Source organism: Acromyrmex echinatior, chromosome 18 (genome assembly GCF_024713525.1).
Source record: "Acromyrmex echinatior isolate Ae372 chromosome 18, ASM2471352v2, whole genome shotgun sequence".
Lineage (NCBI taxonomy): Eukaryota > Metazoa > Arthropoda > Insecta > Hymenoptera > Formicidae > Acromyrmex > Acromyrmex echinatior.
The window spans coordinates 745,387-768,685 of NC_141869.1; the positions used below are offsets into that span (position 1 = coordinate 745,387).

Sequence of the window (23,299 nt, forward strand, 5' to 3'; positions counted from 1 at the left end):
AAATATTCCATAACGTAAAATAATTTCAGCGAAATTTTTCCACCAGGGTAATACTTTGTAAACAAATAACGTTGTTTGAATTACCAAACGTCATTCATATATTAAATTCAAATTCACAGAATCTTGAAATTTTCAGTATCACTTACGATAAAAACCTTGCGTCTTTGTGATCAGATTTTCTTCGTCTGTAAGCTTAATTGATAGATAAGATGAGGAGTGATAATCTGCACTTGGTATTGCGAACGAAAAGACGAGATCAGTGTCCGAGTTATCACCGTGGAAATAAGCTGGACGGCGCAGAATCGATGAAAATGAGCACTTCGAGTACAACAAAGAGAAAAAATTCCGAAAACGAGATCCGAGGTAACCCATTTTTAAACAACTATTTATCATTTCTTCATCTTTCCATCGCATGCATATATAAAAAAAAAATCCTTTATGTTGCTTCAGATTAAGATCGACGTTGCTCTTATTGTAATACTTTTACATTATTGCGTTCATTTCTTCCTCGGTCTTTTGTGATTTGACTTTCTCTTATACCTGGCTGTTGATCGATTATGCGATCCAAGATATACTGAAATGAGAGCGCTTTCTTCTAATAAACTTCTGTTAATCATATTATTCTACTCTTTCCCCCGAATAATAAAAATAAATATTTAATAGATAATAAAATTAAGCATTAGTAGTTGTCATCGTTTTACATATCGATTTGGTGTAAATTGATTCATTACTATTTTAATTATATTATTTCTGACAGTCTCATATATATATATAATATTCGTAAAAGTAAACGTTAGGTAATTTTGCGATTTAATAAAAATTGTTTCATGAACAGAAGTGTTGCTATTTTATTTAAATAAACGGCTTATGAAAATAACAAATAAGTAATAATAAGATATTTCAAAATATTATAATAAAAATTAAATATATTACAAAGATAATGCTATGCAAACATTTTATTATTGATATAATTACTTTAAGTAAAATATTAAACTTTAATCCAAAAGCTATTTAAGAATGAAAGACAACAACATGCTGATAATAGGTAATAGGAAATCATAAAAAAATTTTAAGATTAATAATAATTCTTTTATCTTTTTTCAAAGAATTTCGAGTACATGCATCCGCCAATACGGCCGACGGTAATTACTAAACTTATTTGTGATCATAATCTTATGTCTCTTTTGACAACGTCATTTATCTACGATAAATTGTTGTAATTTGTATAAGAAGAGTGATAAGAAATTATCGACTAATAAATAATAGAAGTAAAAAGTGATATAAACAATAATATCATTTATCGCGTATATTATTCGATATATCGCAGTAAATGTATTTTTGATTGATAAATTCAATAATTAGCAGTTTAATTGTCGCAGCTATACTTGACGATTCTTTTATTGGTACATAATTGGACCATGATCCAATTTAAACAACCAAATTGTCGCTATGAATATTGATCGACGTAAACGGTCGCCGATTACTTTCTGCACTATAAATAGATTAAAATAGACTATACTGATTTGATTTTTAGTCTAAACGATTAATGTAATAAGTTACTTAATTTATGCTAAATGTAAAGTAATTATCATAAATGAAGACTGTAATGAAGATTGTAATGATAAAAGCAATTTTCAGCACATTCAAATTTCTCAATGGGGAAAAAAATGTTTGAAAAAACGTTTAAAATAACGAACAAAATCCCCTTCTTTTTCCATTAAAAAAAACGTTTGTTTAATACTAAAAAAACATCTTTTTAATATTTCAAGGAAATGTTTTTTTAATGTTAAAAAAACGCTTTTTTTTAAATTTGACGAAAATGTTTTTGTAATGATGAAAGTTTAAAATAACAAGAAAAGTTCCCTTTTTTCATTAAAAAAACGTTTATTCAAACATTTACAAACACGTTTTTTAATGTTTTTTAATATTAAAATTATATGAACAAAATTAGAAAAAATATTGTACAACGCAGAAATCTTTTTTTTAATTTATTATTTTTTATCACAGTACTTATAAACATTAGACAACTAATTTTATTAATTAATTGTAATTTTTAATTATATTTTTATCTTTTTTACTTACCAGATTTTGAACTTGGGACTTCAGGATTATGAGTCTCATACTTTATCCGTTACGTCACTTATAATTGATGGACACAGTTCTTATTGTTCATAAATGATACACTTAACGCAATTATATTGGGTTAACTTCTTTTCCGTGATTATTTTTTCATTCCCGTTTTTTATTAATTTGAATTTTAGAAAATAATGATATTTTTTTAACATTTATATTAAACATAAAGATAAATATTAAATAAATGCAAAAGATTCGACTTCCGGCCGAGGCAAAATTTTTCGCATAAGTTTATTACAGTTTTTTAAGATTAAATTTGGAAAATTTGGGGGATTATTAATATTTTAGATTGATTGCGTTGAAAGTCCGACAACCATATCGGCACGCAATTATCATTTCTGAAATTAATTCATTTATATGAATATATATAATAATTCAACATCTTAACATTTAGACCGTAGTGGCGCTTCGTATTTAAAATAATGCATTAAATAAATGTTTTTTTAATCATATTTTAAATAAATAAATAACGTAAAACAAACATTTAATAAACGTCAAATAAACATTTAAGAATATTCCTTCGAATCATTATTTCAAACGAAAAATTAATGTAAAACGAATATTTAATAAACGTTAAAAAAATCTTACTTTGAAAACGAATCATAAAATGTAAAATTCAATACGAATGCACGTTTAAAAAACATTTAATAAATATTAAATAAATGTTATCCTGAAAACGAACCGTGAAATTAATGAAAAATAAACATTTAAAAAACGTTTAAAAAATCCATTTCCTTTTCATTGGAACATGATGATTCAACATGAAATAAACGTTTAGAAAATGTTTCTCCAAGCTATTATCTTAAATGAACAATGTTTGATGTAAAAAACACATTTAATAAACGTTAAAAAAGCAATAAAAAATTATTTCTTCAAAATACTGTTTCAAATGAGTAATTAATGTAAAACAAATATTTAATTAACATTAAATAAACGTTAAAAAAATGCTTCTTCAGAACATCATTATAAACAAAAAATTAGTGTTAAATTTACATTTAATAAACATTAAATAAATATTTAATAAATGTTCCTTCGAAACATTCGTCAAATGAAAAATTAGTGTAAAATTAACATTTAATAAACGTTAAATAAACGTTTAAAAAATTTTATTTTGGAAATGAATCGTAAAACGTAAAATTAATTACAAATAAACGTTTAAAAAACGTTAAATAAATGTTAAATAAATGTTATTTTAAAATGAAATAGTGAAATGTGAAATTAATGAATAATAAAATTTTTTAAGATTAATTTGGGAAATTTGGGGAATTATTAATATTTCAGATTGATTGTGTTGAAAGCCTGACAACATCGTAATTATTATTTCTGAAATTAATTCATTAATTCATTTATTTGAAAATATATATATTAGTTCAATATCTCAACATTCAGATCGTAGTGACGTTTCGTATTTAAAAGTAATGTTATATAAATGGTCTTGTTTCCTATCTTATTGCGAATAATAAACATTTAAAAAACATTTTCTTCCCATTGAGTTGCCAACTTTATCTTGATCTTCTTACGGCAGTGTCTATCTCAGGTCTCAATGATATAATACTTTGTCAGGTTCTTAAATATTTATATAGTATTATATTACATGTTTCAGATCACCCGGATAATCAAAACAATGTCGAAGAACAACAAGAGGTGAGATCAAATTCCTAATTAGGAGATCAACATTTAAATCTTCATGAAATAAATATTCATGAAACTATATATACATCTACACAATTTGTAGTATATTTAGTTAAATATTTAATACTTAAGATATTCAAATGAGTTTTTAAATAGAAAAATAGATAAGATATGAAGATCACTACAATTATTTATGTTTCGTAACTATGTTAGACTTTGTCTAATAATTTTGTTTGTCTGGTTTCGGTGCGGTAAGCATCTTTGAAAAATTTACGTGGACATACTTGGATTTTACTTTCGCTCATTGTTACCACGAGGTCAGAAAATTATTATTACTGCGTATTTAAGCGTGTATAACGCGTTATATAATTTAATGATGATAATATGGGGCTCATATACAGGGTGTTTGGAAAATAATGATAAATCTTTCGCATAGGGACAGAATGGATTAAACTGAGAAGAATAGTCCTCTACCATTTTGCAATTTTCGCTAACAAGATATTAATTGTTAAAAATTACCAAAAATTGGTCTTCAATAAGTTTTTACTCAAATACTATCAACTTTACAGAAAAACTTCAATAGAAAATTGTTTATTTTCTTCTCATAAGCTCTAAGAATTTTTTTTAAATTTTTTTAGAATTTTTTAATATCGTATTTCTTCATGTTAGTAAAAATAAGAAAATTCAGTACTAAAAAGTTAATAAAAAATTCTGAAAAAATTCGTAGAGTTCTATGAGAAGAAAATAAACAATTTTCGTCTCTTGCAGTTTTTCTGTAAAGTTGTATTAGTCGTATAGAATAAAAAATTATTGAAGAGCAATTTTTGGAAATTTTTAGCGATTAATATCTTGTTAACTATTACGAAAATTGCAAAATGGTAGAGGACTTTTCTTCTCAGTTTAGTCCATTCTGCCCCTATGCGAAAAATTTATTATTCCCAAACACCCTGTATTTCCACACGTACATTAAAATTAATGTTGTTCGACGAGAAGGAAAAAAAAGGGACCGTAAGATTTTCGAATCATTTGACGAAACACGTGTTTCGATATTGCAAAATTATCAGATAAACGTCCCGCATTTCGAATTTATATTCACGTATCATCGACCGCGTTTTTATTGAGCAACTTCTCTCTGCTTTCTTCGTGATACCTGTCGTCGCAATCCTATTTCGCTTTGCAAAAGATTCTGCAATATACATGATGATATTCCAGTTTGAGATGAAAGTTTTCACGAAAGTTTCAACGACAGATTTTATAACGAATTTTATGGATCTTAGATTAAAAATATCTCGATAGCTCAATTAATTTTTTTTCTTTTAAATCACTTTAACAATCGGGATTAAAGTAATTTTTATTTTTGTACAATCATATTTATCTTTCAATGCTTATCTCTTGCTAAACAAAAGAAAAGATCAGAACAATTAATCGTAACAATTAATCGCAATCATTCTACTGCAGATCATTCTATTATATCATTCTAATATATAGATATAAAAGAAGTAGTTATATACGCGTACATGCATGTGATACGTCACTTTACTGGGAAAGAATCTGACAAATCAACGGATGTGTGCCGCGGTTCTTTTAATTACGCTCATACAGCGCATGTTTCGATAACCGTACACTATAAAAGTGTATGTATACGTTCCTCTGGCTCTTTTCCGCAAATACTCATATTTATATCATCGACAAGGTCAGCATAAATCGTTTCTAATATTAATATCGCGACACTTCCTTTGATATTATAATAAACGCGTTTTATTGCACGGGATTATTGACATATAAATATTTATTAAATCCGAGACGGTGAATCAATTATTCTTAAAAGTCGTGATGTCATATCTTTCTTCCGTTCGTATTCTACATTAATTATATTGTATATGTGATGCAATGACGTCTAGCGTCTTTCAGTCGCGAACTCGTAATCTCTCGAGATAAATCCAGATTAATCGGAAACTGTCACAGCGCGTATCTGAACCACTTGCAAAAATGAACGGCAGGTCGCACGTGGACCTGTATGTGACCACGTACTTTCACATTCAAATACTACACTGTACTGCACGCTCGCATCACGACGTAATGCCCGCCTGTCACCTGTAGTATGCCTGCTTTGAGATATACTGTTCCTACATGGTTGTACCTATCTACCTACTTACTCTGGCAACAATATTGTGCTCACTCATGGTCGCTGATGTCAGTCTCGATGTTGGAGCGCGTGCGAACGGAGCCGTTAAAATCGACGACGACGAGTGATCGTTCCGTTGTCGCTCCTCGATCTGGACGATCCGGAGTAGACAAACGTTGTAACATATCCACATATCCGAGCGAAACATCCACCTGATGAAGTGAATCTCGTGGTAGTGATTGATATTGATATACGTCAGCTTCCTTTCTTTTCTCTCTTTCAATCGTGGTCAAAATTGTGGTTTATTGCGCATACGATGAATAAAATGCCTGTGCGTCAGGTAACTGTTAACAATAATATATACTTATAATTATTAGTTGCTATCACTTTTTGTTGTATGTAAGTAGACTGTTTAATATTTAGCTTACATTATCTTTTTGAAGGACAAACTAGAAGCCGCGTTCCCGCTATCTTGAAGGAATACTGAAAAAATATTTCAGAATTTTACAAAATACTATAAATAATATAAATATTGAGAGAAAAGAGGCGAAATCTTTCTTGCGGATTTTCAAAAACGCATTGCTATTGTTTGTTTATCCTTACTTAAAAATATAATACGAATTTGTATGATATTGTAATCCGACTTCTCAATCCTTTAATAAAAGGATTAGATTTCTCAAGAATCAGATTGTTTGATCTTCGTGGATACATATATTCATATAGAAACTAATGTGATCTGCAAAAGATTTTGTAAACGCCTTACCTCATATCCTTTTGTTGTATTTTTACTGATGCTTTGAAAAGAAAAATATGTGCTATTAGGTGTTGGAATTAATTCGTAGCGTTTTACAAGTGATGGGAAGTACTTTCATTAATGTATTTTTTAATGCTCATGTGAAATAAATAACATTCTTTCATTAAAAACGCTACGAATTAATTCCAACACCTAATATAATTTACATAAGCTCAAATTATCATAACAGTGACACGAATAGGTTTGGAGAATAAATCGGTTTTTCAATTGAGCGCTAGTTCACTGATTTACTTCCATTCACATCAGCATGCCAGACTAATTCCTTTCATCACGGCCGCGACTACTGTACTTTCTCTGAGACACAAGTTTTTCATCAAATTCATTTCGATCATCGTGCGATCTCAATCCGAACTCATACCGCGAGACACCGATTTATACGATTTTATTACACCGACGTGTATGATCAACATTAAGATATGTGTGATATTGCCATATATCTGAAATTAAATAATCCTTTCGAACTCGTTCCTCGCATACATATATCGTTAAGAAATTAATTGTTTATTGACAAGGCATACCAAACATTACCGAGATTTAGATTCGGAGCGATTGTCGGGAGAAAAATATAAATATTGTAGATAATGATATCTTTATAATTACGTGTTTTATCATATTCATACGTACTACGTAATTAATTGTTGCAAAAGAGAACACATTATCTGAGTTTGTAAATATTCTATATATTTTTATCGGTTTCGTACAAACTTCTAACAAAGCCAATAACATCGCACACATATAGACCATCTCGGAAATACTAAATTTCTTTATCATTCGAAAATTTTTATTTATATTTGCAGTATTTAAACGCGATAATAACGCATTAAATTTTATTTTAAAATTGTGTTAAATGTTAAACTAATTAAAAACATCTAATTATTATCAAAATTATGATATACCCAGTACAAAATATTTATAAAATATTTATAAAATATTTACAAAAATACTTAATAAGACATTATAATTCAAATAAAAAATACTTAACAGAAATATTTATATTTACTATAAATATTAAATTAAATATTTAATATATCTTTTAATATATATATATATATATACATATATATAATATTTCGAATAAAACTTTATATAAAATATGTATAAAATATTTATATAACATTTCAATAAATGTATGAAATGAGGCTCGAAAGAATCTCTCAATGAAATATATAAAAAAGACCAATTAGAGCCAATATCAGCTGTTCGAGTGCACAGAAATCTCTTTATCGTGTGAATGTAATAAAATTTATTTGATTTTTTTCACACGAGAATAAAGAGATTTCTGTGCACTCGAACAGCTGATATTGGCTCTGATTAGCCTTTTTTGTATATTTCAATAACATTTCAAGAATAAATAATAAATAATAATAAATATTTATCATAAATATTATGTGCTGTCTAGAATAATATATAAATAATTAATAGTCTATGTCATTTTAAAATTTTTCGCATCCGCTTTCTTTGAGAATATATATATATATATATATATATATATATATATATATATTGCAATTTATTCACTAGTGATATTTTCTACGATGTCCTCTTTTTACACGATGGCATTTAAACATCTGTTTAAGCGAGGCTTCAATAACAATAAATATAATCTCAAAGTAATATTTTCAACGAGTAATATTTTCTAAGATTCCCTTTAAAACAGTATTAGTATTGCTGGCGTCAGAAATTAGCTACAACTACTTACATCACTATTTCATAACATCTTGAATTGTGTCGCGCAATTTTTAAACGTCAATGCTTTCTGTATGTATCAACTGATAATATATCATAATGCAATTTAAATATTACTTTACATTATTCACTATTGATGCTCGTATACCAGTCTATGTCCGACAGAAGACAATATCATTGATTTAATTGCCATTTAAAGCAATAACTGAAAATAATCATTGTATAAGAATTCATTTATTCTATATACAAGTATATCTATATACAAGTATATCTATATACAAGTATATACTTGTATATCTATATATAGAATATATATCTAGATATATATATCTATATATATATCTATATATTTTTAAAATTTTCTTGAACAAGAAACATGCTTTAAATTGTTATATCAAAGTTTTTTTTTATAAACAACTGTGTAAACAACTTATTTTTAGAAATTTAATCACAAAAATAATTGCATATAATTTATATAAATTAAATAAATATTAAACACTTATAAATTTACATAAATTAATTATCGGGAATTTTCTTCATTACTACAATATATAGTACACTCCATATCTTATAATGTCTTTAACATAAATAGTCACTAAAACGTCCTTCAGATAACAAAAAATGTTTAAAATCGAGTCATAAGACATTTCTTGCGTCTAAAAGATGACTTAAAACCATCTTATGTCACAATATTAGACTTTATATTGTTATTGTACTTGTGAGTCCATATTATTACATTATTTCATTTTTAAATTTTATTATTTTCCTAAGATATAACATAACATATCAACACACGTGTTTTAGAAAAGTAATACGTAATTAGAGAATATCGTGTAAAAACACGAATTATCTCATACGAAGTATTTTATGTCACAGATTCATTTTGTTATCTCATTTTTGAAGTCATTATCCCTAATCATTAACTTCAAGACATATGACATGAATGATAAATCGGTCGGCACGACCTTCGTATTTCGATCCTCGCTGGGAAACATTAGAAAATAAATGTGCCTACTATGTAACAATGATATATTAATCAGGTCAATGTGATTACGCTAGATCTTTTTCTTTGTAAAGCTACTTTCGTAATTCGGATCGAGTGTCTCATTAACAGAAAATAAAATTTCTCAGTTAGTTAAAAATTATGCTTTTACTTTAGTACCAAGTTTTAAGTTTAAAACCATAAAATTATTCTCTCAGTTTGAAAAATAATTATCATTTTTATATTATATGTAACTTGATTTTTTATTTAAGTCTCTTTATGTGTCAATAAATTTTTTTCAAAATTTGCGAAAATTATTATTCTTAATAAATTATTATTCTTAAAAATTATTATTCTTAAGGCTCTTGAGTGGTCACTTCAGCCATATCGTGACATTATAAGCGAGAAATGACGTTGATTCTTTTTACATATCATTTGTAAATAAAGAAAATTTGGATGAAACGAAATGATGAGATCGTTTTAAAACACTTGTACAAATGGATAAAAACTCTTCTTATCTTCTCTGATGGTCAGTAAAGCGTAGAAAAAGGCTCGTGAATTAAAAATAGGCTATGCGCATTGAGTAAAAATTAATAAACGCACTTTACGTGCCTTTTATGACTATTTTCTGACTGTCAAGGAAGATAAGGATAGTTTTTGTCAATTTTTACAAATTTGTTTTAAAGCGATCTTATCATTTTATTTCATCCAAATTCTTTTTATTTACAAATGGCATGCAAGAAAATCAACATATCGCTTATGACATTTCTCGCTCATGACATCACGATTCAATATGACTGGAATGAATACTCAGGAGCCTTAATATTCTAAATTGATAAAGTGAGCTTAAAATTAGTTAGCATAAAATATATTTTCTAATGCATTCATATTTAATCTTGATATTTTATTATAAAAGAAATGACGTTTTCTTCTTAAAAAATTTTTAGAAAGTGAAGTATCCCAAATCGGTGTTTTTCATTATCAGTAATGAATTCTGCGAGAGATTTTCTTACTATGGAATGCGCAGTGAGTATAAATTATAAATCATCAACGTCAATTTAAGTATTAACCTCAGATATATTATACAATTTATGTAATTTAAAAATAATGCTACGGCAATTAGAACAATTGTTCCTTTGATTATAATTCTCATTACTAGTGCAATTTTTAATTGCAACCATATAATAAACTTCTCGCTCTAATATTTTTTATAAATTGGCAATTGTATAAATTATTTGAATATAATTCAATCTTTCTAACATGTGTTATTGTACATAATAAATTGTAATAATCTGTAATAATAAATGTGATATATATATATATTTTTTTTTTGAGATTCTTTTATGTTATATGTATCATTTTTATTTTTATAACATATTTTTAATTTTTTTAACAGAATTATAATTATCTTCTTAACAATCTAAAAAAAATGTCAAATATAACAAATTTATAACGTAGAGTGAGATATTTAATTTATTTTTATTTATAATTCTGAAATTCTGATATACTGAAAAATAATTCTAATATTGATCTTGAATCTGATTAATATATACATAATTTAATTATGTATATAGAAGATATATATATATATATATATTATATTAACACGAAATTATCTTTTTTATTTTTAGCCGTCCTGTCCCTGTATTTATTTAACATGTTGGGATACAGTGAAAGCACGTCTACAATAATCTATCATGTCTTCAGCAGTCTCGTCTATTTCTTTCCGTTGATTGGCGCGATCATATCCGATTCGTGGCTCGGAAAATTCAATACCATTCTTTATTTGAGTATTATTTACTCACTTGGACAAGTGATTCTATCTTTAAGTGCGGCAACTCCCATCGGATTGCCCGCAAAGTCAGTATAAAATATCTAAAATAACATTGAAAATTAGTACGCACAGATATTAGTAAAAAAAACTTTTCTGTATCTAGAATTACATTTGAATTTAAACATTATTGGGATACAATTTAATTTTAATACCATTTAAATGCTGTTAATTTTTAATAGTTTTTAATTTCTGGTAACAAAAGAATAAACTTTTTTCAATTTTGCAGAGAATTTTCCATATTAGGTTTAATCCTAATAGCGCTTGGTACAGGCGGGATAAAACCTTGTGTGTCAGCTTTCGGAGGCGACCAGTTCGTTTTACCTCAACAAGAAAAGCAATTGGCAATGTTCTTTTCCCTTTTCTACTTTTCTATTAACACAGGCTCTCTAATCTCAACTATATTAACTCCGGTGATTCGTAAGACCGAGTGCTTTGGCGGCGATTGTTACTTCGTGGCATTTTTGGTACCAGCCATTCTAATGATTACATCAATTGGTAAAACATGAAATCAATGAGAAAACATGAAATAAATCTCTCATTCATATTGATGCAATTTTTAGATTAATATTATTTTAATTTTTATTTTTAGTTGTATTCGTCTTTGGGAAAAGGATGTACAAAATGGTCAATCCTAAAGGCAATCTCATCGTTAAAGTTACCAAATGCGTTTGCGTAAGTCGTATATCATCAGAATTTTAAGTCTGAAAACTCAAGATAAATATAAATGTCACCTGCAGGCTTAGACTGCAAAAACTGAAAGACAGATTATTATTTAACGATTTACTAGACAATCGAAAATAGCTTAGAATGTATATATATATATATATTTTTTTTTTTATTTAAACGTTCTTAATATAATTTTTTTCATATACAAATAAAACAATACTCTTGATTGTAAAATAATTTTATTATCTGTCTATTGTGTACGATTTAAAATGCTGGCAAATATAAATCCTAAATCTTGAAATTTATGAACTCTTGAATGCGAAAATTGGCGAATTTATAAATATTTCTAGAATATTATATGTAGATCTACTAGGTTTTTTATATTTTCTGTCATGAAAATAAGAATCCTTAATTAGAATCTGTCTTTTATATGTTTAATTCCGTAAATTTTTAACTTATTCATGAAAATTTGAATTCCGAAATCTCTTAAGATAAACGTTCTCTTTATGTTTCAAAAACTAGCATGCAATCTACAATAAAATTAAGGGCAAAGGAGAAAAACGCGATCATTGGCTCGATCATGCCGATGATGTTTACGACAATAAGCTAATCGAAGATATCAAAGTTGTACTGCGAGTCTTGAAATTGTTTGTACCACTGCCAATATTCTGGGCGCTTTACGATCAGCAAGGTTCTCAATGGACTTTTCAAGCAACACGAATGGATGGCCAAATAGGCAGTATCGTAATATTGCCTGATCAGTTGCAGGCCGTCAATCCATTGTTGATCATCATTTTTATACCAATCTTTGAGACTGGTATCTATCCGATTTTTGCCAAAATACATTTCATTGATACACCCTTGAAGAAGCTTGTTGTCGGCGGTCTTTTGGCCAGCGTTGCTTTTGTCGCAGCCGGTATTGTCGAAATAGAACTCGAGGTAGTAATAAAGAGAAATTTTATGTATATTATTCGAAATTGTTGATATCTATCTGTAAGGGATGCTTATTTAGATTCTTTTAAAGATATGGAAGTTTTAATATCAATTATACATATATTATCACATATTAATATCTTGTCAAATCCGAATTAATAACTAATGCTACGATTTTTACATGAAGAATGTAATGTTTTATATTTTGATTTCTAGAAAACGTATCCACAATTACCGACAAACGGATCTGCTCAAATCCGAATTTTTAATACAATGAATTGTACAGTGAGTGTAAAGTTAGATCAAGTAAATTTAGATAAAAATAATATAGACCCACTAAGCATGTCAGAAGTTTTAGAAGTAAAAGTAAAAGAATCTATTAACATATCCTACACAGCAGATTTCACAAACTGCTACGATAATGGTTACAACACATTCAAGAAAAATGAAGGTAAAATTCCTGAAGTTTGGATTTCGAAAAATGTAACATGTATTTTTAAAATAATTCCTCTCATCAGGTATCATGTCTGTCGAAGAAGCCAGTGCAACATCTTGGGTTATAACGCCCTTGGGATTAGAATATAGTTATAAAGACACGGTGAACAAACCGGAGAGTGGTAAGCCGATGGTCCGCAGTGTCATCTATCTTGAATCTGAAACTAACGCCACATTGTTGCTCCGTAATGACGAAAATAAGACGGTAGTATCAATTCCGGTCAGTTTCCACTTCTCCGAATCGGAGTTAAAAGAAATTGAGGATCCAAGTGAATATGACGTCTACCTAAACGAAACACTGCTAGACAAGAATGTGCCTTTCAAATCTGGTGGAGTGTACACCGTGGTAGGTTCCAAAGTTATGTATAATAACAAACCGAAGATTGTTGGCAAAACAGTCACGGTTACGCCACCCAATTCGCTGCATATGGCTTGGATGTTGCCACAATACATCATCATCACAATGGCCGAGGTGATGTTCTCTGTAACAGGTCTGCAGTTTGCTTTTACTCAAGCTCCAGTATCCATGAAGTCTTTACTGCAAGCGGGTTGGTTGCTGAGTGTAGCCTTCGGCAATCTCATTGTAGTGATCGTAAAGGGTGCTCATCCCTTTGAACGGCTAGTAAGTGACCAAACCAATTATATATTCTATTTTTGGCCTTAATATCCATTTTTTTTTTCATTTTTACATTTCATACGATTTATTTATTTATTCCACAGGTGTACGAGATTTTCCTATATGCCGGCTTGATGGCGGTAGTAATGGTGATATTTGGCATCATGACTATATTCTACAAATATGTGGAAATACCAGAGGAAGAAGATAATGATGTAGCCATGTCCTTGGAAGAGAAGAATGGGAATGTCAATTTGGCCTACAAAGATGATGAAAAACGATGAGGAATAGCTAAGTGAGAAATAATAATTTTCGAAGAATAAGAATACGTGTCGCAGATACAAAGGATTGCTCCAACATCAAGGGTCCGTTCTATTGAGCATTTATGTCATCCTCGAGAAAGGTGACAAGATATAGGAATTATTTTTTTTTAATACACAATCTCATTCTCACAATCTCTTCCTTTTTTTTTCGTAAAAATAATTAAGTCAGACTGAAGATGTTCAGTGTATAATATAACAAATCTGGAAGTTCATGGAGTGAGAAACGGGATATTTCAATATTTAAAATTTCAGAAATTGTAAATAAGAAATCTTATTATAATAGGTTTTATATTTTTACAAAATTAAAGCAAAAGTAGCAAATTATTGTTAAAAGTGTACCAGTGCTGTGAACGATATGATGAAAATTAATTATAAAATTGAAAAATTGTAGAGATTGAAAAATTAATTAATTAAATTATGTAAATATTATAGATGAGAAATTTAAGCGAACAGAAGTGATTAAATTAAAATGAAAAATAAAAGACTTTTGTTACTGAGCTGCTTTGCCTATTAAAAGCAGACAAGGATATATAAAACTTTCGAAATTATGAAAACTGTATATAAGTATTTTTATATAAATTCAAAATTTTACTGTACAAATGTGTTTGCAAAAAAATGTAATAATCAATGACAATTGTATTTAATTATTTAAATTGTATAAAATAAAATTTTAAAAAATTACTAAAAATAATAATTATAGAGATATATTCAAATTTTTAAGTGATCAAAATTGCGTATGAACATTCATATAATTTGAATTATACATTATAATTTATATAATAACATTTATTTCCATAAATTTGGCTAAATTTCCATAAGCTCTAGTATAACGTAATAATGCGTGTTATATAAGATAAGAATTTCAAAAGTGCACTAATTGAGTAATCACATCGTGTAAATCTTATCACGAAACATCCTTTTATGAAACATCAATTCGATATACATTAAGTATTTTACGATTTTATGCACATGCTGGAGGGGCGATTTTTTTTTTTTTTTTTTTATTAAGAGAATTATCGGCAGGTAACGCTTCCTTGCAACTGCCGATATTCAAAGTAGTGACAAACCGAATCGCAACTCTTCAGATGCATGTGCAAAATCCGTGTAGCGGCTACTAATGATTTCAGCTCTAAATCATAAACTCGCTCCTTCGTTTTAATAAATATACAAGTAGAACAAGAACAACTGATTCATCTATATGAGGGTAGATGAAATATAAACGAGAATTTTTTTGGTAATTATTTAGAATCCTCTCTCTCATCTCAAATCTTAATAAAAATACATTTATTCAACGTATTTTCATTCAAAACGAAAGAATCTGGCAAAAAAACGCGACGGTCGGCCTCGTGAATAAAGTTATTAAGCGTTAAAGTTGGAGACTTTAGAGATTAAGGTATCTATCATCCTATATGGATAATTCATGAGGCCGACTTCTGCGTTTTTTATTAAATTCTTTTAAGTGAAAATACGTCGAATAAGTGTATATTTTTATTAAGATTTGAGGTGAGAGGGAGGGCATCTAAATAATTACCATTTTTTTATTATTTATTGGATGAGAATAAAATATAAAGAAAACAAATTATTTTCCATATAATTCCCTGCTACATTAATACATTTTTACCAGCAGATAGGATGTTTGGCGATCCCATTTTCATAAAAAGTAGTAGATTGTGTCTATAATCAATTACGGATACGAATTCCTCTATACTGACATCTTCCTCGAATCCTTCTAATTCTTTTCGGCCCGAACAAATGATAATCGCATTAAGACATTTTTGCTAAAAGAAGAATTGAGAGAACAATACGATTCGTGGACGATGCCAGTGTAGAGGATGCGTAATTGACTGCAGACACAACTTACTTTTTATGAAAACGGAATTACGAAACTCCCTATCCGTTGACAAAAATATATTAATGCAGCAGGCGACTATGTAGAAAAATAATGCTTTTTTTATATTTTTATTTTCGTCCAATAAATAATACATAAAATCTTCTTAATTCTCGTTTATATTTGATTTATCCTCGTATATAAACAATTTGTTTCTAGCCCCCATATTATTTATACGCGGATAGACTGTAATAAAGAATTTCATATTTTCTTTTGAAACAATCTATTATCTCTTCCAGACGACCTAAAACTATTACGCGTTATCTCACTCTTTTCTTTCCAATTTCATCTATTCGTTTTTATTATATGTATTCAGTTCCTTAATTGTATACAACTACAATCAATTCTAATATTCTATGACATAGAGAACATTTTATCACTATGAATATTATTACATACAAAGTGATTCTTAATTTCATCCGATAAATAGACACGTAATATTCGATAGAATATCTTGACTTGTCACCGAGATATTGTTTTACTTTATCGCAATTAAGAATCGCTCGTATAAACAAAGTATTCTTCATCATTTTTTCTAAATTTCTTATTCTACTGATTCAGTGTCATCAAAATTCTTTCTGTTAACAATTGGATATTCTATGCATTTTTTTAAGTATTTCTCAATAAGTCAATTAATCGGCGTAATCAAGAAACTTAACTTTATTCACTGCATGATCTAAGAAACTCCAATATTATGAGAGACACCGTATACATTTCGATTGCATCAAAATACAATACTATTTCGAACCTGCAAATCTGATCCGCGTACTTATCTATCGCCTAATAGATCTACTTAGCAATCCTGTATAGTGTATAGTATATTAGTTATAAACAAAAAAAGTGATTAGTATAAGTTAGTAATTTATTAATATTAAGGGTGTGTGAAGGTTTGAAAATTTCTGCGCTTCGGATGTAATACTTGATCGTCGCGCTTTACGTATTTACTGGCTTGCCGTTTAACAGAATCCTCCCTCTGAAACAGATAATCGTGATAGTATCATTCGCATAATTCAAATCGTTTTTGCATTTAATTATCAAAAAACGCATTTTTCACGCATTACTTTAAAAGCTCACCGTATGTGCTCGTATCTTGTCAAATACTTCGCGTGCAGTGTCATAAGCGAACGAACCGACATGGGCGGCCGCGGTGACTAGTTCTGGTAAGATGTGAACAGGATCAGGGTCTCGCCAATGAATGTCCAGCGTCTCGCCAATGAATGTCTTCTTTGATCCTACATTAGAACTCGCTCTATCGGAAGATCTGCTCGATTGAGTGGATTGGTACGGAGGATCAACCGAAGTTTCCTGCGGGGTATTATTATGCGAGGTACAGAAATCCTCTGAATAGTCATTCGCATCAGGAAAACATCTTTCATTTGTCATTTCATCTTTTATATAGTCACTCCCAAAACGCACATCGTGGTCATTTCTCGGAGTCGCTGTCGCTGTCGCTGTCGCTGTCGCTGTCACTGTTGCTGTCGCCGTTGTTGTTGCTGTTGCTGTTGCTGTTCCTGTCCCCGCTTCTCGTACGTTCTTGGCCGTCATCACTTGCTCGTCATATTTATCGTTGCCATAGGCCTCAGTGTAAATGTCGGTCGTATCAGTAACCGATGTAGTGTGAGAGTGGAAGCTTTGTGTAAAGTCGTTCAAATCGGTCTGCGATTGGCAACTACACTGCGATTGCGACTTTGAGTCGCAGTGAGTTTGCACGGTTAGATAACTCGTGTGTGAGTTTCTCACGTCGTCATACGAGTTATTCGCGTTGTCGCGAATATTGCACCCAATGTCATCTCGAGGATTCTTCTTCCATTCGTTTGATCGCTCTAGGATTGGATTCGAACAGTGAGTATTCTGAAGTTGGTCTGTTATGTACAAATTACGTTTTTTATCAATTCGTTTTTTCAAATCAGCGTTAACGCTTTGCCAATTGAGCTTTGCTAATTCATAATCGTTGTAGATTCTACCGTGAATATCTATCACATAAATGGAATTGTACCGCGAGTTAAGAAAGCTAAAAGATTCATACTCAGAATTTCCCTCGTTCGCCGAGAAATGTTCTTCGTTGAAATGCATGAAGCATGTAGGTGTAGGCGAGGGCGACTCTGACAAGAGTTCGAAGCTGGGTGAATCCCGATTGCTGTCGTGTCGTCGTTGCTCGGCAGCGAGCTCCTCAGAATGCGTAAGCGATTCATCCCTACTTCCTAAAGTAGGCATCTGAATAATCTCGAAGGCATCGTCGTCTTCCTCTTCTTGATTGCATGAACAAAAGCTGGTTTTATCGATATCAGAGCACCAAGTATCTCTTCGACGACCTTCCTCATCCAATATTTGGTGCCCAGTTACGGAGCAACTCATACGAAGCTCATTCTCGAACACCCCCTTAGTTTCATCTGGTTTTGGGTCCACATGCAGAGGCAAGTTCTTCTGAGGAACCAAATCTTCTTGCATATTACTTCGAGATTGCTCTTTGCCGACGTCATTATTTATGTTGTCAGTAGTTTCTGGCATCCATTGACGATATTTCCTCTTCCTTTTTGCTTCCTTTATGTTTGCAAGAATAGTTTCTCCAATAAGATCAAGCTTTTTCTGTCGCGAAACATTTGCGATTTTCATTCTTGCCTTTCGCGGGTCATACATGATGTGTTCCATCAAAGCGTCATCGCTTGACTGCTCTCCGTCTTGAGACTTCATCTTCCTCTGATTCTTCTCACTTGACTGTGGATCAAAATATCGAGAAAATCGTTTCAAGGAAGAAAGATGCGATTGGTTTCGGGATTGACCGTGTCTCTTTGAAGAGACAGACGTAAGAGACGTTTTGTTCAACATCTCCGTCATTTCTTTCACCACTTCTTGACTAATTGTAGATATCATATCTTTCTTTGTCTGCAGATCTTCCGTGGTGTTCACATTCTGCGGCTCGTCCACACGTTCGATAGAAGCATCACTCGATTGCTCCTCGTCCTGAGAGCTCATCCTCTTTTGATTCTTCTCGTTCGAATCGAAGGAGCATTTAGGATATCGTTTCGGGAGAGAAGAATATGATTGACTTCGAGATTGACTTAGTTCTTCCTTTAACGAAGAATACGTAAAGGAGTTCAAGCGTTTGTTTAGCTCTACCGTTACTTTTTTCACTACTTCTTTTGTGATCGTAGACATCATGTCCTTCTTCATCTGCAAAACGATAAGACTAATCATTTCAGTAAACAAGGACAAGAATATATATTCGGTTAGTATATATCACTTACCGCTTCCATGTATTCAATGAACCACGGAGGAGGCATCGTATCTGAACACCGTAATAAAGCATTCGACTCTTTTGGAATTTTTATGCCCTCTATTTTTATGCTCTCTAATTTTGTTTGTTCCTTGCTCGTCACATCGCTACTCGATTCGTCACTTCGTTTTGCATCTGATTTTTTTCGATTCAATATTAGTACTTTCAGGATTGGACGCTTCCGTTTGTCAAATTCAGAATTCGGTTCCAACACAGAACCGTCACTTTTCTCAAGAAAGGACGAGATAGAATCGTCATTGGTATTTTTCGACTCTTTATTTGGACGGGTCTTAATCATTTTAGAACTTTGCTTGTTGCTGTACAATGTGGACATGTTAAAAGAACCCACAATCAACGGAATTGCTGTATTTACCTTAAAGGCCTTTTTTGCGAGCTAAAACACGAGATTCGAAATCTTTAGGCTTTGATTTAACATACACTGCAAAGTTAAAATTACTAAGTCTTGGTCTCAATTCTAAAAAACTTTTATAAACTTTTATAAACCAAATCAGGAAAAAGTCCCTTCCTTACTGATTTTTATTTATTCATATAGCGATTTATATAGAGGTTATATTATTGTTTATAAAATAATTCGTATATCAAAGGTCACTTTACATCTGATAAGTTCAATTTAATTTCCATTTGATATATTTTTGTTTAATAATAAATAAGAAAATTTTAATATTTCTTTGAACTAACAATAATACTGATTCAAGAATAAGAATCAGTGCGGGAGAAGATATGCAACCTTAAAGTGGAATGATGATTTAACTGATAACTTAAAGTGTTAAACGTTCAATACTGTGAATAAAGAAGACATCACAAAGAAATTGAAGTTAAGTCCTTATTCCACTTTAATCCTAGTCAACCACTCTTGGATCCAACGTACCCTATGCGATTTTTCACATTGCTGTAACTTTTTTATAAATATAATTTGAAGATCCGAATTGAGGCTGAACAAAAACTTTAACTGTCCATAAATATGGTAAGCCTGCAAGAGTATTTTTTTTGCGTTATTCTCGATGTGAGAATGTATGAAAGTTCAAAGAGGGTACTTGGGACCCACACGTTATTAGTTTGTAAGTTTTTGTATTCCTTTATTTTTTATTAAATATACGTTTACTGAGTTTCGGATAGTATAAAAGTAAGTACATGAAAATGTATAGAATTAAAAAGAATTATTTCAATATATAATAAATAGTAAAATATAATAAATAGTAAAAATTTTATAATCTCTGTCAATCTTCGGAGATCGCTCGGTCAAGGCGGATGTATCGCTTTAGAGCGAGTGTTGCAACATCCTCTAAACTAAATCCTAATAAACTTAATTATATATACTGTAATAATATTTATACATGTACAATCCTTTATCTACTTTTATATCGTTCAAATAATAAAATTTTATTTATTAATTATAAACTTATAATAAGTAGATTTTCAAAAATATCAATTTTCGGTAGTTCAAATAATTATATTAGGTGTTGGAATTAATTCGTAGCGTTTTACAAAGTATTTATAAGTTTTAAAAGTACTTTCATTAATGTATTTTTTAATGCTCATGTGAAATAAATAATTCTTTCATTAAAAAACGCTACGAATTAATTCCAACACCTAATACTTTTTTGAGCGATTCATATCGTACTATTTTTTTTTGTTAGTCCAAAGGATCAATTAAAAAATCCTACGAGTTTTTGCTTAAACATTAAATTTAAAAATTTGAGAATTTTTTATCCAAAGTAGTCATTTTTGCGAATTTTTCCAATAAAATTTCTTTGAAGCATTGTAATTAATTGAAAATAAAATATTATTTATTTGATTCATATTCATCTGTCTTTGTCTGACTTCAAGGTATAAATTTCACACGTTTTGAGCTAAAAAATACGTATTCAGTATCCAGAGATATAGCGTGACAAAGCAGTTTCACAGAGCAGAGATTCTGCTCTGGCCGGGAAAGTAACCAAAAGTAATGATGGTGTGCTAGAATTAAGGTTGTGCATCTCCCGTGGTGACTCTTATTAGCCTTGAGTCGGTATTATTGTTATTAGTAGTGAGAGTCCAGTGAAGATATTCAATTTTATTATTTCTTTGAACATTATGTTTCTTTCCATATTCTACTTATAGTATATATTTCCATATTATACTCTATTATCTCATAGAGATATTACTAATCTATGTAACATAAAATAAAATAAAAACTAAATTGCACAAATGAATTATATTTCTCAGTAATCTATACGTTATCGAAACTTCGTAAAAATTATTAGGAGCAAAAAGGATTACAATCCTCTTTGATTAAGAGAATGCATTTAATAAGAGGTGGAGCAAACTGAATCCTATTTAAATTTCGCGCTCAAGAGAATTAGAAAAAGAGAAATCGACTGAAGTAAATTGCGAATTCAAATTTGAGTTTTAATATATCTTATTCTTGTTTAACAGTGAATGAACAAGGATAAAACACACACGGAGGCACTTGGGTAATGTTTCCGAATGCAGCTAATGAGAAGAAAAGTTGTTCAAGTTGTAGAACATGATGGAAAATAGAACTTCAGACGAGTGCGAAATTTAAATCGGATTTAAAGCCTGCCATTTAATTCTCACCAAAATTCAAAATATTCCATCTTAATAATTCGAATGATTTTTTATGAATATTGAAGAAGTTACTTTGAGTTCGGTTCTCATATCCAATTATTTTGGAAGGAGATATAAATTTACTTTAATACATAACTCGAAATGAAGTACAATTATAATTGTAATATATATATAAATGTATGCTACACACACACACACACACACACACACACACACACACAAACAAACAGTATACAACACATACCTTCAATGCCTCGTCAAATTCGCATTCTGAATCGATTGGCACTCTGTCCCCGTCATCGTCGATGTAGAAGATGCGTCTGTTCTTCGGCACTCCAAACTGCTTCCACTACAAACATGAAAGTCGGCGTAATGCGTCATTCACGCTAATTACATGTACAGGGTGTTCCGAAAAATGTATATAATTCGGTAACGGAGAGACTTATATCGATCGATTGCTACATATTTTCTAGATTATGACGTACGACAAAACTTGAACTTTTTATAAACGTTACTTTAAAAAACGGACAAATATTTTGACGCGCGACGCAAGGAGACCAAAGGAGACGTACTTACCAGCTGCATCCGCATAGCCTGCAAGTCATAGTTGGGCAAACGCGGAAAGTTGACAATAGCTTCGTAGTCCCAAAGGCTGAAGCCTTCCTTCAACAGGAAACAGAAATATTCTTGATCGGGATCATTCGACAATTTCTTTATCGTCGACTTCGTCGACATGGTTGTTGTCGACATCAAATAACGCACTCTCACACTATTTCTAATGATTCCTCGGACTTTGGATTTGCGCAAGATGGAGCCGCTCCACTGCTCGGAATCTGCGCGGATCTGCAGCCGCAGTGTTTGACACCATCTGACACTGTCCCGCGTTCGGACGTCGTCCCTCCAAGTTTCTCTCTTCAACGACGGGACACGTAACGATTTCGTAATATAGACGACACGTAATACGTTACGGAACGGTCAACGGCAACGAGAGAAGCCTGCTGGTATGACAAACGGTCCAATGCAGCTTATACAGCAACGTTCATCCAATGTTGACGAAACAGAGCCGAGTCAGCCGAGAACGAGAACGCCGAGAACTGCCGAAAGCTATTCGCGATCATGCGCAAGCGGGGACGAGTAGACGTTAATCCCTTCCCCGTTACAATTTGCACTTTCAAATATCCGGGACTGTCCGGGGCTCGGAAATGGCTGGGAATGGCTCGGATCCGGGATCGAGCTCGAAAACCATTTTCCTTTGTTCCCGTTTATTCCTCTTTATTTCGCATCTGAAAACTGGTTCTACATTAGACCG

General features: G+C 30.7%; 2 protein-coding genes across 5 annotated transcripts; one reads left to right on the forward strand and one right to left on the reverse strand.

Annotated features, from left to right (window-relative positions):
- The first annotated feature begins 102 nt into the window (after positions 1–102).
- On the forward strand, positions 103–14,933 carry LOC105150547 (solute carrier family 15 member 1). 3 transcript variants are annotated; one of them, XM_011063707.2, is made up of 10 exons: positions 103–363; positions 3,737–3,777; positions 10,320–10,398; positions 11,004–11,232; positions 11,433–11,701; positions 11,796–11,878; positions 12,395–12,811; positions 13,022–13,256; positions 13,324–13,922; positions 14,021–14,933. In XM_011063707.2, exons 1-10 carry the CDS (start codon positions 210–212, stop codon positions 14,198–14,200), a joined length of 2,286 nt encoding a protein of 761 aa, XP_011062009.2. In that variant the 5' UTR covers positions 103–209; the 3' UTR covers positions 14,201–14,933. The 3 variants fall into 3 exon arrangements, with proteins under 3 accessions (XP_011062009.2, XP_011062010.2, XP_011062011.2); XM_011063708.2 differs by lacking the exons at positions 103–363; positions 3,737–3,777 and adding an exon at positions 4,954–5,458; XM_011063709.2 differs by lacking the exons at positions 103–363; positions 3,737–3,777 and adding an exon at positions 5,983–6,230.
- A 71-nt stretch (positions 14,934–15,004) lies between these two features.
- Positions 15,005–22,887, reverse strand: LOC105150548 (uncharacterized). 2 transcript variants are annotated; one of them, XM_011063711.2, is made up of 6 exons: positions 22,753–22,887; positions 22,567–22,653; positions 22,235–22,339; positions 19,373–19,795; positions 17,202–19,298; positions 15,005–17,100 (listed from the first exon to the last, which is right to left on the reverse strand). In XM_011063711.2, the coding sequence occupies exons 2-6, from the start codon at positions 22,579–22,581 to the stop codon at positions 16,999–17,001; spliced, it is 2,742 nt and encodes a 913-aa protein (XP_011062013.1). In that variant the 5' UTR covers positions 22,582–22,653; positions 22,753–22,887; the 3' UTR covers positions 15,005–16,998. The 2 variants fall into 2 exon arrangements, with proteins under 2 accessions (XP_011062013.1, XP_011062012.1); XM_011063710.2 differs by lacking the exon at positions 22,753–22,887 and having other exon boundaries at positions 22,567–22,740.
- Between the last annotated feature and the right edge of the window lie 412 nt (positions 22,888–23,299).